General features: G+C 44.5%; 1 protein-coding gene across 1 annotated transcript in view; it reads right to left on the bottom strand.

Annotated features, from left to right (window-relative positions):
* NWD2 (NACHT and WD repeat domain containing 2) overlaps positions 1-15,597 on the bottom strand; it is a 58,090-nt gene extending 42,493 nt beyond the window's left edge. The window contains exon 1 of the mRNA XM_033160144.1: positions 15,264-15,597. Coding sequence (XP_033016035.1) covers positions 15,264-15,414 — 151 coding nt within the window. The 5' untranslated portion in view covers positions 15,415-15,597. The remainder of the gene's footprint in view (positions 1-15,263) is intronic.
* Positions 15,598-16,372: the final 775 nt, after the last annotated feature.

The raw sequence follows: 16,372 nt of genomic DNA, 5'->3' as shown, positions 1-16,372 counted from the left end.
TCCATTAACATTTACCATATTTTATAATGCACTTAACTTTACTTAATCAAATACCTGATCATGTATAAATCATATCTTAAACACAAAATCTTAAAATATTTTTTAACAATTAAATCATTCGCACAAAAAATTTCTTCAGAACAATTTTATCTATCATAAACCTACTAAAGCCGGTCTTCTACTTAATTCTGCTCAAATTTTCAATTTTACTGATTTAGCTAAATAATCTTTAATTTTTTTCCAATCCTGTGACACCTTCTCCTCCCTCTGGTCCCGGATTCTGGCGGTCAGTTCTGCGAGTTCCATATAGTCCATCAGCTTCATCTGCCATTCTTCCACTGTTGGTATCTCTTCACCTTTCCAGGTTCTTGCCAATAAAATTCTAGCTGCTGTTGTGGCATACATAAAAAACACTGACTGGGAATCTCTTCATTGGTTATGCTCAAGAGAAATGCCTCTGGTTTCTTACTGAAGGTAACTTTCATTACCTTTTTGAGCTCATTATAAATCTTATCCCAGAAAGCATTTACCCCTGGGCACAACCACCACATATGAAAAAAGGTACCTTTCGCATGTTTACATTTCCAACATACATCTGACATTCTGGTATTCATCTTGGCTATCTTAACTGGTGTCAAATACCATCTGTAAACCATTTTCATTATATTTTCTCTTAGACTATTACAAGCAGTAAATTTAATACCTTTCTGCCACAATCTCTCCCAGTCATCCATCATAATATTATGTCCCACATCTTTCGCCCAGTCTATCATTGTCGATTTAACCAATTCATCTTTTGTATGCCACTCTAGCAAAAGATTATACATTTTGGAAAGGTTCTTAGAATTCGATTCAATCAGTTCTGTTTCCAGTTTTGATTTTTCTACTTGAAAACCAATTTTTTTATCCAATTTAAATGTTTCATACACCTGGTGATATTGCAGCCAGTCGGGGACTTGACTTTTAACTTGATCATAGCTTTTTAGCTTAAATGAGTCCCCTTCCTGCTGCAATATGTCCATATATCGTAGCCAACTTGCAGACATATTCGGTCTCTTATAGGCCTTGGCCTCCACTGGTGAGATCCATCTAGGAGTCTTTCTCTCCAATAAGTCTTTATATCTAGTCCAAACCTGGTACAGGGATTTTCTAACTATGTGAGTCTTAAAAGTTCTGTGAATTTTAACCTTGTCATACCAAAGGTATGCATGCCAACCGAACATATTATCGTGTCCTTCCAAGTCCAACACGTCCACGTTCTCTAATTTAAACCAATCCTTCAACCAGCAAAAGGCCGCTGCTTCAAAATAAAGTCTTAAATCCGGCAGAGCAAAGCCTCCTCTCTCTTTAGAGTCTGTTAAAATCTTAAACTTAATTCTAGGCTTTTTGCCCTGCCATATAAACTTCGATAGGTCCTTTTGCCATTTCTTAAAGCAATCCAGTTTATCCAAAATTGGTATGGCTTGGAATAAAAACAGCATCCTTGGTAGGACATTCATTTTAACCACTGCTATTCTTCCCATTAACGACAATTTTAATCTTGTCCATATTTCCATATCTTTCTTTATCTCTATCCACAGTTTTTCATAATTGTCCTTGTACAGGTTCAGATTTTTTGCTGTGAGATTGATACCTAGATATTTTACAGTTTTAACAAAATTGAGGCCAGTGCCTTCTTGTAATCTTTGTATCTGTTCTGCACTCAAGTTTTTACCTAAAACTTTGGTTTTCTGTTTATTTAATTTGAAGCCAGCTACAAGTCCAAATTGTTCAATTAATTCCAAGGCTTTGGGGACACTGCTTTCCGGTTCCTGTAGGGATAACATCAAATCATCTGCGAAGGCGCGTAATTTGTATTCTTTCTCTCCCACTCTAATTCCTTTTATCTGTTTATTTTTTCGTATCATATTTAGGAGGACTTCCAGGACCGTAATAAATAGTAAAGGGGAGATAGGGCACCCTTGTCTTGTTCCTTTCTCAACTTCAATTTCCTCCGATATCACACTGTTTACTATTACCTTTGCTAAGGGCTAGTTTTAAGCTGGCACCTACCGTATTGCCATTTCAGCACCAGCTTGAATCCTACTTATTTCCGCAAGCATTTATGCGATGTATGTGATGTATTTTTGGGGAACTGCCAACAGTATCTGTTGGCTTTAGTATGAATTTTTCAGGTGTGGTTATCTGCTCTTCTAGTGTATCATTGTATTATTTATAGTACGCTATGGGTTTTTATGGGTTTATAACCCACCAACAATGATGAGTGAGATATCCCACCCTCAACAACCCAAAGAAGCATTACGAGAACAATTTTATACTACCTTGTCTCCATGTACTGGTTATTAATTTGTTTTCTAAGAAAGCCAGCACAGCCAAGCAGATAGTAAAGATCTCCATGTTGCATCTAAACATAAAATATTTGTTAACAGCTTGGCATATGGCTGTTGGGGCTTTAATAAGGAAATAAATCAAAAGTTGCTTTGCTGAAGCAGCCACAGCAAAAGGAATGGAATTCTCTGCAATGTCAGTTGCTTTATTTGTGAGCTTTATTTGCATTCTGATGCTCTTGCATGCAGCTGTACATGCAGTTACGAAGAACAAACACACATGGATGTTTAAGGATGAACAGGTCCAGGAAATTCTCGTTAATTGGGCCAAAAGTGGGCCAACTATTCGGCAGAAAGGGCACTCTGTTGTAGACTTTGGGGGAAACTGGCTGTTTGTTATGATCTGCCAGAAGAGGATGTGCCCCCTTCGCTCCCTATACATTATGTCTTCCCATTAAAAGCTGGGGCTTTTGTGTTGAGGGGATTACTGAGGGGCACAAAAATCATTACCTCCCAGTGTAAAGAAAGATTGGCAGTGCTTTCTCTGTCGCTTCAGATCGATACAGATCGAGGCAGGTGCTGCTTGTGTTTATACTTCAAAAGTACCTGGAGACTGTGCTTGTATTTCTCAGAGAGAAAAAAAACCCAGGGAGAGAGCTAAAAGAATCTGGTTTCAAAGCAACTGTCAGTTTTGTATCTTCCATCATGTGGGAGTGTAGAAATCTGCACTTGGGAATTAAGAAAAAGATATGAAATAGGTGGATCTGAGAAATGCTGTAGTCAAAACCACAGCAGCCTTCTGCCTCTCGCCATAAGGAGGTAAACACAGTTAAAGATGTGAATAATATATTTCCTCTCTCTCTCTCTCTCCCCCCCATGGTTAACATCATGTTAATCTGAAGTACGATCACCACTTTTCATCTTCCAACAGAAATTCAGAGCCTTTAGCATCTAACTGACAGGCAGAAATGCAATAACTGCAGTGTTTCCTGACACAGAAATGGGAGACGACACACTTGTTGAATTTCTGTCAGCCATGCAAATATTAAAGTCACGGAGATTTTCTCAAGACAAATTGATGGCAACCTTAAGTAAGGAAGACTTACAAGTGCCAGAAAGAGTCAAACAGTAGAAGCAGGTTGTTTTTAAAAAGAGACATTTTCTACAAGTTGGAATTTTAAAATATGCTTTTCTTAAAAAAGCATAACCTACTTGTAACTTTAAAAAGTGTGTGTGTGTATGTGTGTGTAACTTTTTAAAATGGCATTTTTTTTTATTCGCCCTGCTAGGTCAGAGGTTAAGTGATGCACAGCACTTTGTCCAATGAACCCTTTCCCCATTATACCATGTTCCTTCTTTATTCTGAATGTACATACCCCTCTAAATGCAAGGGTTCCTCTTTAGCATTGCTGAAACATTGATCTGCCACAACAAACTGGAAAGGGAATTATAATTGTGGTTCCAAGTGGCACTTTTATCGTCACTAATATCCACAAAATGTGTGCAGTGGGAGAGGCAAAAGGTGGGTGGCATTGCTGACCTCGGATTTCAGCAAGTTCTGAAGAATGCTTATTAAGAAGTCCTATTCAGTGCAAAAAGACATATTTCTTAGGACTGCAGCCTCTCCTATGGTGCAGGATTTTTTTTTTTAAAAAAATTACAGTGCATTAATAAAAGTGAAGAAAAATATTATTACTCAGCATCCTTGAGCTAGTTTTATGAAGAGCTGGGGATGTTTACTCCTCCTTGTTTGTCTATACTGTGCAATGGGACTTACTCCCTGGAAGGTTTGCTTAAGTTTGCTCTTGGAGAGCAAGTCAGCCAGTGAGAACGTTGTGTGCCACCTGAAGGACAAAAAGCCACTGTCACTTGTTCCTCCTCTATTTCCTACTCTCTGGAAGGGTGCCACTATCTCTTTGTGCTGATGGTATCTCTACAATTAAACTGCAGAGAGTGCAGCAACTGTTCCTGGGCTGAAATGGGCTTCTCACTGCCTCAGGGACCAGAATCTGTAGGGTGGTCAGCGGCAGAAGAGGATCTGGATCCTGCAACTCTAATAGTTGTGAGGAAGGAATTTCAGCAGGTGTAGCAGAAGTGTAAGAGTGTGTGTGCATGTGTGCGTGCGTGCATGCATGCATGAGAAGAAAATTCAGACAGAAGGAAGAGAAAGGAGGATATATATTGTAATTTTTAAAAGTGCGTTCCATGTTTCAGGTCTGGAATGGTCTTTATGATATATATTCACTGAAGGAAAAACTTTTTTTGTTTTGTTTAAAGGCCAAAAAGGAATTTGCGTATTTAATGCTTGTTTCTGATTACTCAGAGACAATGTTGTGTTCTGTTCCATTAGGCAATGAAACATACTCTTGTGCTCTCAAAATACTGATTGAAACATTTCCTTCCTAGCTGTAAACTATGCCATTTATTATTACTACTTGAATCTTTTGTGACACTCCCTAATAAACATTTCACCACAATTTGCATGTGAAAAGATGAGAACCAAATGCTAATTGAGCCAAAGCGTGACAGCAATGTCTAACTTAACACATGATTAACAACGCACAAGCTTGATCTTCAGTTGTTATTTATCACTTTCCTAGCACTTCTTCAGCATGCAAAGCTCCAGTTCTGATCTCATTTGCATTAAGAAATTTAAATACACAACACTAAACATGCGTTGTTGGATCAAAGCAAAGCAGTCACATTTACTAAGCTCATTCATAAAAAGATTCAAAACACAGTATCCCTAAACTCCATTAGAATACTGTTCTCCAGTTTTATGCAAATTACTGAGCACAGTAGGCAGTACAGCTACATTCTCCCATAACACTAAACCATGCTTAGGAGCTACATATGTGGGTGAGCCTGAACAAAGTTTCTGGCTCACATGCGGCACCCCCATTGATACACTTCCATAGAATAGTTTCACTTTTAGCATTAAACCAGGGTTCCTGACTTAAAACAAACTCTTTAAATAAGTTTAAACTTTTAACAGCACAAAGATTCCTGACCCATGGTAGGAAATTTGGTTTGTCACGAAGCCTAACAGAGCTTGTTAAACCAGGATCCCTGGTTCGAACATATCACCAAGTCAGGAACTTCAAAAGAAAAACTCCTCCTCCCAGCTGCACAGCAGGAAGTGATGGAGGGAAGAGGAGAAGGAGTTTGAAAGCTCAACGCTTTGCTTGGGCTCATTCAGGCACTGCTAAACCATGGTTTAGTGCTCTGTACTCAGCAGGAAACGATGGTTGTTAGCATTTAGCGGGTAGTGATATGCCTGATGGGTTGAAACTGCAATGGCAGCTTCCTGGCAACATTGTCACTGCTGCTTACTGGGAGACAGAGGGACAAGGTGGCTGTGCTTGTGCGAGCACGCTGGCAGAGACCCAGCGCACTTGCACAACCTCGGCTTCGCTGCCATCTTGCTCCTGACAGCCATGCTAATGCCAGGAAGCTAGCATTGGAGCTCTACACCACCAGGCAAGATGCTTCTTCTGTATAACTATGCAGCCAATGCTTAAAAGCCTACACCACTCTATACCACCAAGGCACAGCTTCCGATTGGCTTCAGGAGCGTCCTGCAGCCAATCGGAAGCCGCGCCGGACGTTCAGCTTCTGCAAATCATTCGAAAACCAGAACACTCGCTTCTGGTTTTGATCGTTTGGGAGCCAATTTGTTTGGGAGCCAAGACATTTGAGACCCAAGGTACAGCTGTAAATGATGTCCATTTTTATCATTCCCCCCCCCCCCACAAGGCAGTTATGCTAGACTACTGAAGTTTAAGGTGCTTTTGCAATTCCAGGAATCTCTCACAGGTTGAGAATGGGATCTTGACAAACAGGCTGTGTGGTTCAGATTATTAAAATTTGTTTTAACAATGTCTCTTAGGGGCGAATGAGACCGAGAATTACTATACTAATTTGGTGTGTGCGTGGTGTATATGTGCCAAACAGCAAAACTTTACTGAGCTTGCAGGACACAGTGCTGTTTTATTGCACTCTATGTGGGGCTGCCCTTGAAGATGGTTCAGAAGCTGCAACAACTGCTGCAGGACGCGGAGGATAGGCTGCTGATAACCGTTCTTTAAAAAAAGCTGCACTGGTACTTCTGAGCACAATTCAAGATGCTTATGTTGACATACAAAGCCCTAAATAAATGTCTTGGGCTCCGAATATCTGAAGGTGCCCCTCTTCCTATATATACCTGCACAGGTGTTGAGATCTGCAGGGTAGGCCCTGCTGGCACTTTCGCTGCTCTGTGAAGCTTGTAGTACAATGGTGTGTAAGAGGGCAGCTTTGGCAGTAGGATTCTGCCATGCTTCTTCTTCCACAGTGCTGTGCTGTTATCTCTGAGCAAGCAGGTCGGAGAAGCCAGTTCCTGTTGCAGTTCCCCCCTGCACCTAATCTTATCAGTGATAACAGCTCAGCAGCAGGGAGAAGGGGCGCAAGCAGACGTGGTGGGGCCTGGGGAAAGCAGCCAGTTCTGCATCCTTGCCCTAAAAGAGGCAATTGATTTTTTTAGATTATAGTGTGTACCTGTATACTGTATCAGAGATTTGTAGTGACTTCGTCTTCTATAAACCAATTGTAAACTTCCACAGAGTTGGTGTATGTAACAGAGTGCATGTAACAGAAAAATGGCTTGAAAAGAAACCACATGAAACATTTGAGCTGCCAAGTAATTCAAGTAGCTCATTGTTGATTTGGCAGAGGGTCTTCAAAACATGGCTGAGCGGCTGATTATTCTCAACAGAACACATATAAAAATAACAGATTAAAGGCAGAGGCGTTTTAAACCATTTGTTCCAATCTAACAAAAGTTAGAAATAGGTATGGCTGCACTCCTTTGCACACTTACAGGTACTTGGTAGTGAGACTCACTGAACACAGTAAATCTACATGAAGACTTACTTCCAAGTAAATCTACATAGGATCAGGCTGCAGTTCTCACTGCCCTATAAAGGACTGCAGCCTGACAGTCAATAAATCTTAGGATCTTTGCCAACAATGACAGACTGCTTTATCATTTTAAGTAAGGTACCAGCAGTTATTGTTTTCACTATAGAGATTTTTTTGGGGTACAAGTTACTTGCGACCTCCAGCCTAATTCTATGCATGTCTGCTTGGTAGTAAATACTTATTCTGTCTAACTCCAAAATCCATGTGAACAAGCTTGCAGCCTAACTCAAGTCTCATTGATTTCAGTTGAGACTGACTTTGGCTGGATTGAAACTAACTGCCTGCTTTTAAAACTAATTCATTTCTGATTATTCCGAAGTAGCTTGCAAATGAAAATGGCAACAAGTAGCTTGTCTAATGCACGCTAAAACTAGTGAATACATAGTTGTGCTGACATATACACTGCATCCAAATATATCAAGTCTACAAATATGCAGTAGTTTCTCTTGCAGACCTATCATATGAATATAAATGATTTGGTTTAATTGGTATATGCCCTATCCAAACTGCACATGAACACCTCCCGAAATGTTTAGAAAGTTTTGTAATTAGCGATTCCAGAATTAGGATTCCCAAACACTGATGGCCGACAATGAAATTGTCTAAGTGAGTTGACAAGAAGATCAAACCTATCCATTCTCAAAGAAATCAGCCCTGAGTGCTCACTAGAAGGACAGATCCTGAAGTTGAGGCTCCAGTACTTTGGCCACCTCATGAGAAGAGAAGACTCCCTAGAAAAGACCCTGATGTTGGGAAAGATGGAGGGCACAAGGAGAAGGGGACGACAGAGGATGAGATGGTTGGACAGTGTTCTCGAAGCTACTAACATGAGTTTGGCCAAACTGCGAGAGGCAGTGAAGGATAGGCGTGCCTGGCGTGCTCTGGTCCATGGGGTCACGAAGAGTCGGACACGACTGAACGACTGAACAACAACAAGTGAGTTGACAAGATAACTTGGTTATCTTTGTGCTTGACGTATGCATGTACAATGGAAATTCCTCCTATGTTTGTGTATGCAGAATCACTGCATGACAGCCGTTAAATCTTAGGATCTTTGCTATCCATGCCTATTGCTTTATCACTTTAAGAGTAGTATTCAGTTATTGTTTGCACTATTGATATATATTTTTGACTGATGAAATCAAAGATCCTGATGAAGGCATAGCACTATGTGAAAAGCACAGGGCTTTCAATTTGAAAAGGTGTCGAAAGTCATAGGCTTGAATCCTGATTGCAGAGAGGGAACGGCTCTGACACATAACACATTTTATATGCAGAAGATTCCAGGTTCAATCCCTGTTACCTCCAGTTAGAGAACCACAGGAAGCAGGACTGCCTGATAGCCACAGCCAACCAAAATAGTCAATGAGTAGCTGTATCCGTGGTTTGGCTCAGTGGCCTATTTTGACATAACACTAAATTATGAATGAGTGGGCATTAACCTTGGGCTCATACACTCCCCTTGGCTGTGATGGTTTGGAAGCATCCATTTCCTGCCTTTCACTAACTGTTGTTTGTTGTGTCTAAAAATGGTGCCAACTATGGCTAGTTTTAACTAGTGGAGGGCAAAAACATAGACCAGGTTCTAATGGTAGTTCCCTGGATGACTTACAGGAGATCAGCAAGGGTTTCTGACTCCCAATAATTTAACCATAGCAAGTAAAAAATTATCTCCCTGCCTTTACTGACCTCGGGCTAGTCACTTATTAGTTTCTCTGTTCCTCTCCTGCAAAATATGAATATAAATCATTTGCCTTTGACCAGGTCTTTGTGCAATATTGTTGGCACAAAGTTTTGTATTCCAAACCCCAGATCTGTATGAAGATGTAGATATGTACTCATATATTCAGGTTATTTCAGTGTATGATTTATCCCAGTCAGTTCCACCCCATGAGCCACCATGTTGCACCTGGCCCTGCTTTCTAGGAAAAACACGTAGATCCCACAAGTCTGAAAAGCACTGGCTTAAATTCTAGTTCATTAACAAGCCAGGTTCATAAACCATAGTTTGAGATATGGTTTAAACTAACCACAGTCTGTGCTATTTACCCAGAAACTGCAGTTAGTGAAAAACAGGAAGTGGATGCTTTGAATTTGCTCATTGCAGCCTTCTGTGGTTTAGCATTACACCTGAAACAGGGACGTATATAGCAGATTCATAAATTCCTTACCTAGATATTACCTCTGTGTAAGAAATTCTGCCCCAATTCCTGTGTGCAACAATTACATGTTTACATATTTGGCTGATAGCTCATGTAGCAAAATATATGGATATCCAATTGAAGAAATACCGTAATGGCCCATATCTGGGTTACAATGAAAGTTCTATCCAGCTAGGAAAATGTATCACATTCTAATTTTACTAACAGTACAAACTGGACCGTAATTTGCAAATTGTTGCCACTTGGGCAGGGTTCTTGACTAGTGGATTTATTTCCTCAGATTTGGATTACTTTGTTGAATTGTTTTCATTGTGAGTTTGGGAGCTATTACAACCAAAAGGTCACCAATAAATAAAGGAACCAAAATAACAATATTTTTATATGCCTTCATCTACCTTTAATCAGTGTAATTGGTAATCAACTAAAGCGGGGTTGCTGTTACCCTCCTTTTAAAGGATTGGGCTCAAGTTGGCCAGTCATCCAAAAGCTATTTGTAAGCATGGACATTATTTATTTATTTATTTATTTATTCATTTATTCATTCATACATACATACCCCGCCCATCTGGCTGGGTTTCCCCGGCCACTCTGGGCAGCTTCCAACAAAATATTAAAATACAATAGCCTGTTAAACATTAAAAGCTTCCCTAAACAAGAGTGATCATGGCCAAAGTGGTTGTGTACACACAGAGATATACACCACAAATTCACAATACATACACACACCACACATAGATGGAGTGTCAGGGAACTGTCCCCGGCTCAGCGCAGGGTGGTGGAAGGGCTCTCGGGATGCTACAGAGAGCCTCAGCTCCACCTCACCAGTAGCACCTCCTCATCCAGCGGAGGGAGCAGCGAGGTGAGAGCCAAGGCTCTGGGGATGTTGGAGAGACCCTGCACTCCTCTCGCTCAGCAGGCGAGGAGGGAGACACGCTACTTCCGTCTCCCCGAGTACGCAGAGGGGTGAAACGAAAAGAGGGGAGGCGGAGATTTCGTATACCGAAACTCTTATGTTGGGGTCAGAATCGGAAGGGGCCACTCCCGGATTCTGCAGACGGTTGATACAGACATGAACTTTTAAGCTCTGCACTGTACATAGCATGCACAATAAAACTACTAAAGAAACAGCTGGAGTTTTGCCTGGTTTCTCATGAGCAACCACCCAAGGACCTCACACAAAGGAAAACTCTTTCACTCTCTCACACTCCTCTCTTCAAACACACATCAACTCACTTGCGCACACAACACTTGTCCCCACTGCAGTGAAGATACAAAGTGCCCCTCCCGTCATCCTAGCAATGCAATGGGGCAATGCTTCCTTCATACTGTTGAGAGGAGAACTTCACACTTCTCTTGTCGGCCTGGTGCTGTGATGGCGATTCAAATCACCGGCAGCTATCGGGCCACTTGTAGTGGCTTGGCAGGCTGGACTCAGCCTAATGGGCCACGGTTTGCCACCCCTGACCTAGCACTTTGGTTAACCAATCTAAGACTCATCTTTCCCCCCAAAATGCAGAACCACTTGTAACCTGAGCAGCGGGACTCACATTTTGGAACTATTTTTCTGTCTCTACGTTACAGGTGAACAGATGCAAAGCAGTTACAGGTGGGTAGCCGTGTTGGTCTGCCATAGTCAAAACAAAACAAAATAAAAAATTCTTTCCAGTAGCACCTTAGAGACCAACTAAGTTTGTTCTTGGTATGAGCTTCCGTGTGCATGCACACTTCTTCAGATACTTTCTTCATTCACACTTTCTTCAGATGCAAAGCAGGGCATGGCTCCTATACCTGCAACAGCTTTATGGAAGAGCGATCTTGGGCAAGTGCCGTTTGCTGTGCAGGAATGAGCAGCGAGGGAGGGTCATGAGAGTGCTAATTCAACTCAGCACTAGGGGGCTGCTTCAGAGGCAGTAACTATACAAGGAAGAACACCTACCCACACCCACACTGGTATGCTCACGTGGCTGTAGCTAAATGCACAGATGTTCCACATACTAGAACTGAGGAGGCTTCATCAAGAGAGACTGTAAGCATCTTCCTCTTATTCCCCACTACTCTTCCTGTAAGTAATGGGCTAGGCACCAGCGCTCCCTGGGGCACCATGTACTGCAGCCACCAAGGTCCCAGTTTTTAGTTGTGCTTTTGTCTCAAACTAGGAGAACGAGCATGGCAATAAAAAAAGCAGGCAAGTGAGGAGGTCTCCTGCTAGCAAGGCCACCAGACTGATTAGGATATTTCCTTTAGCGTGCTTTATCAGCCAAGGCTGAAGTAAAATGGGGATGGGGGAGTGTCTATCCCCAAAGGAAACTGACAAAGAAGGGTTTAATGGAGTTTGTCTTCTACATAGGTTCCGAAGGGATTTCAAAACTGACCTAATCTGCCCCTTTAAATATGACACTCAAGTGCCGGAGTGCTCCACAAACCTATACAGTGGTACCTCGGGTTAAGAACTTAATTCGTTCTGGAGGTCTGTTCTTAACCTGAAACTGTTCTTAACCTGAGGTACCACTTTAGCTAATGGGGCCTCCTGCTGCCGGAGCACGATTTCTGTTCATTATTTGTTTTTTAAGGTTCTTTGAATCATCCTGAAGCAAAGTTCTTAACCCGAGGTACTATTTCTGGGTTAGTGCAGTCTGTGACCTGAAGCATCTGTAACCTGAGGTACCACTGTACTAACATGCATGTCCACACAGAATAAATACTATAAACTGCCAAATGAAGTCTATTGGATTCTAACATTAGAAGGTGCTCACTGAGATACATAACAAAGTGGAATTGTAAGGCAAGCTATTTCCCTTTAAATACTGTACAAGTCCCAAGTGGTAACATGCTCTAAATCTAATGATTGCCTCACTTACTGAATGCCTTAAGGGCACTTTAATTGCAATGGTACTTTCAGGTTAGCTAGACCCTTCAAATTTGGGCCATGCACAGTCCAAGGGATCCCCCCTCCCCCCCCCGCTTTACTAGATGTTGGAAAGGGGAAAATGTGCAGATTAGAAATGGAGGGCAAGGAGGGAAATGATTAGGGTGATTCTTCCAGGCCTGGCATTCAGTACATACACAAAAAGTCTAAAGGCCCCTCCAGACTTTTGGGGGGGCAGGTGTATTCTACAAGATGTCATTGGTGCAATAATAGTGGAATCCACACATCCATCCCACTTTATTAGTTGTTCTGTTGTCACATTATTGCCATCTGGAGGGGCACTCTTGCACTATAGAGCAATAAAAGCAGGAGGGGGGTGGGAATAAACCGGAAGTTTTGTGCTATAAAAAGTTACAGGATTTCAGCAGGAAGCTGTAGGATGTGCAATGATAGCAAACAAAGGAAGTGGGATAGCTCAGTTGGAAGAGTGTGAGACTCTTAATTTCAGGGTCGTGGGTTCGAGCCCCATGCTGGGTAAAAGATTCCTGCATTGCAGGGGGTTGGACTAGATGATGCTTGTGGTAACTTCCACCCCCCCCCCCACAACACCATGAAGGCACAATAAAAAGGACACCCGGAGGAGTCCTCAGAAGATGTTCACCTACCCACATAACACAAAAACCTCACATATATACTAGGTAAAAGATAAAAAGTTTGCTACCCCCCCTTATCTCTCACCCCCCATCTCTCTTCTCCCCCAACCTTATAGTGCATACAATATTGAATATAACTGATCTGTAGAGAGGACTGTATGATCTGAAAATAGAGACAGTACATGTACAGTGCTTTTTTCTGTGGGTATGCAGGGGTATACATACCCCTAAACATTTTGTGAATCTTTGTACTTTTGTCCATTTACTGTATTTATTTCCCCCGATTTGAACTATAAAATGGTGATTTTCTTGAGCCAAAATGAGAGTACCACTAAGCGTTTTGTAAGAAAAAAGCACTGCTTTTATAACCCCAGAAAATCTTTAATAAAAAACAATTTAAAAAGGAGACGTTCCCTTTCCCTAGAAGGGGGGAGGCTAGAGGCATACCCCAAAATGATGGAACCACTTGTAGGCAACCCAGAAAGCTGAAACACGGTAGTCCACAGACACACAAATAAATAATAAAACTAGTTGGAAGTTTATCTCCAAAAAGAAAAAAGAAAAAGAAAGGAAAAGTGGTCAGAGATTTTGGAAATTGTAGTCCAAAAACAGCTGGAGACCCAAGTTTGGGAATCCCTGCTCTAGCTTCACACCATTGTTTTATCCACTGAAGTGCACATGTTGGGCAATATCGATGAGACCAGTGGCATCCCTGTTTAGGGAAGTTTTTAATGTTTGATTGTATTTTTAATATTTTGTCGGAAGCCGCCCAGAGTAGCTGGGGCAACCCAGCCAAATGGGTGGGGTACAAATAATAAATTATTATTATTTATTATTATATCTCGGGACATGAAGCTGACCTCGTGACAGAGGCCAGCATTCCATCCAGCCCCCCCCCCCCCCAGCCGCAGGGGGACAAAATGTCGCTCTGTGGGCTGTTAGAGGTGTAGCGGCCTCTCAAGGCTCGGCTGTGGGGGGTCCAGAGCATGCACCCAGCAACCCTGAGGGGCGGGGCACGTGTCTGGGCTGTGTGAAGCCTCCCACCAAGTGCAGAGCGGGCCGCTCTGAGGTAACAGTGGGGTAACTGTGCCCCTGAAGGACCAGGTGCGCAGCCTGGGAGTCATTTTGGACTCATAGCTGTCCATGGAGGCGCAGGTTAATTCTGTGCCCAGGGTGGCTGTCTACCAGCTCCATCTGGTACGCAGGCTGAGACCCTACCTGCTCACATACTGTCTCGCCAGAGTGGTGCATGCTCTAGTTATCTCCCACTTGGACTATTGCAATGCGCTCTACGGGGGGCTAGCTTTGAAGGTGACCAGGAAACTGCAATTGATCCAGAATACGGCAGCTAGACTGGGGATTGGGAACGGCTGCCGAGACCATATAACCACGGTCATGAAAGACCTACATTGGCTTCCAGTACGTTTCCGAGCACAATTCAAAGTGTTGCTGCTGACCTTTAAAGCCCTAAATGGCCGCAACCCAGTACACTGGTACCTCTGGTTAAGAACTTAATTCGTTCTGGAGGTCCGTTCTTAACCTGAAACTGTTCTTAACCTGAGGTACCACTTTAGCTAATGATGCCTCCCGCTGCCGCTGTACTGCCGCCACACAATTTCTGTTCTCATCCTGAAGCAAAGTTATTAACCCGAGGTACTATTTCTGGGTTAGCGGAGTCTGTAACCTGAAGCATTGGTAACCTGAAGCGTTTGTAACCCGAGGTACCACTGTATACCTGAAAGAGCGTCTCCACCCCCATTGTTCAGCCCAGACACTGAGGTCCAGCGCTGAGGGCCTTCTGGCAGTTCCCTCACTGTGAGAAGTGAGGTTACAGGGAAGCAGGCAGAGGGCCTTCTCGGTAGTGGTGCCCGCCCTGTGGAATGCCCTCTCATCAGATGTCAAATAAATAAACAACTACCTGACTTTTAGCAGACATCTCTGAAGGCAGCCCTGTTTAGGGAAGTTTTTCATGTTTCATGTTACATTGTGCTTTTAATTTTGTTGGGAGCCGCCCAGGGTGGCTGGGGAAACCCAGCCGGATGGGCAGGGTATAAACAACAACAACAACAGCAACAGCAACAGCAGCAACAACAACAACCATAATAATAATAATCTCCAGGCTCGGCTCCGGGGCGTCCAGAGCGCGCCCAGCAGCCCTGCGAGGCGGCGCACGCGTCTGGGCCGCGCGAAGCCTTCCGCCAAGCGCGGAGCGGCCGCTCAGAGGTAAAAAAAGGGACGGTCGACAGGGCTGCGGGCGGCCAAGACTTACGAGCCCCTCGGGGAAGCCAAAGCTTACCTTCGGGATTGGCGCTGATGAAAACCCTCACGCTTCTCCCGCTGGGCGCCAAGTGCAAGGGCAGCGCCGAGAGGTTCCCGGAGAACGCCGCCCTCCGCAGCGCCGAGTCCCGCGGGCAGGGCAGCTTGCCGGCTGCGCCGCCCGGCCACATCGCCGTCGCCGTCTCTCTTCCTCCTCCTCCTCCTCCTCCTCCTCCTCCTCCGCCTCGCCGTCCTCCTTTCCCGGCCGTCCTTTCGCGGAAGGGCGAAGGAAGCGGCGGCCGCAGCTTCCCTCAGGGCGCTCTCCAATCTTCTTCCTCCGCAGCCTGCCCAGCTCACCGCCGCCGTCGGCGCTCTCCGGCCATGCAGGTCCTGCTCAGCCCGCCGCCGCACCGTCGCCAGCTCCCCTCGGGGGCGAGCCGCGGCGGGGGCGGCGGGAGGTCACGGGGCGACCGGGAAGCGGGGAGCTTTCAGGCGGCGCTGCGGCGGCTTCGGGAGAACCGGGAGCGCATCGCTCTCGGCCGGAAAGGAGGAGGAAAAGTTTGCGCCCCGGGCCAAGCGGTGGGGCGCGTCGTCGAGGCGCGTAGGATAGTAGCAGCAGCCCGGCCGGCAGGGGCGCCTCAGGGGCGCGCTGCAATGTCAGGGCCACGCCGGGGCCGGCTTCCCTTCGGCGCCCTCGTCAACCCCGCCGCGCTCGCTGCTCTTCCAGGCCGCTCAAGTCTTGCAACTCTTGCTCTAGTTCAATGTAGCGGCGCTTCGACAGACAACACAAGTCGGCCGCTTCCTTCTTCCGCGCAAAAACGCGCAAGCAAAAAAGGGGAGAGATCTGTTTGGATCAGGTGCTGCTAGCCGCTGCTGCGGTTTCCCTCTCCGCCAGGGAGCTCGGCGCAAAGCCGTTGGGAAGGCTGCTAAATCGTTTTGCTTAATTGCAATGCCACTTCGAAATCGCCAACCAGGCAGGCAGGCAAGCCAGCCAGCAAGCTCGGGCTGAGGTTTCCTCTGGCAACTCTCTCTCTCTCTCTCTCTCGTCCAAGTCGTCTTCTCGTCGAAGTTGGTCGTGTACTGTCTCCTGCAAACGAGATATTTTTATAGTCCTGCACGGCTCGGGCGCTCCAAATTGGGGGGGGGGGA

The sequence above is a fragment of the Lacerta agilis genome, chromosome 9 (genome assembly GCF_009819535.1).
Source record: "Lacerta agilis isolate rLacAgi1 chromosome 9, rLacAgi1.pri, whole genome shotgun sequence".
Taxonomy (NCBI): Eukaryota; Metazoa; Chordata; class Lepidosauria; order Squamata; family Lacertidae; genus Lacerta; species Lacerta agilis.
The sequence above is the reverse complement of the archived record's forward strand: the minus strand, read 5'-3'. Positions and strand labels throughout refer to the sequence as shown.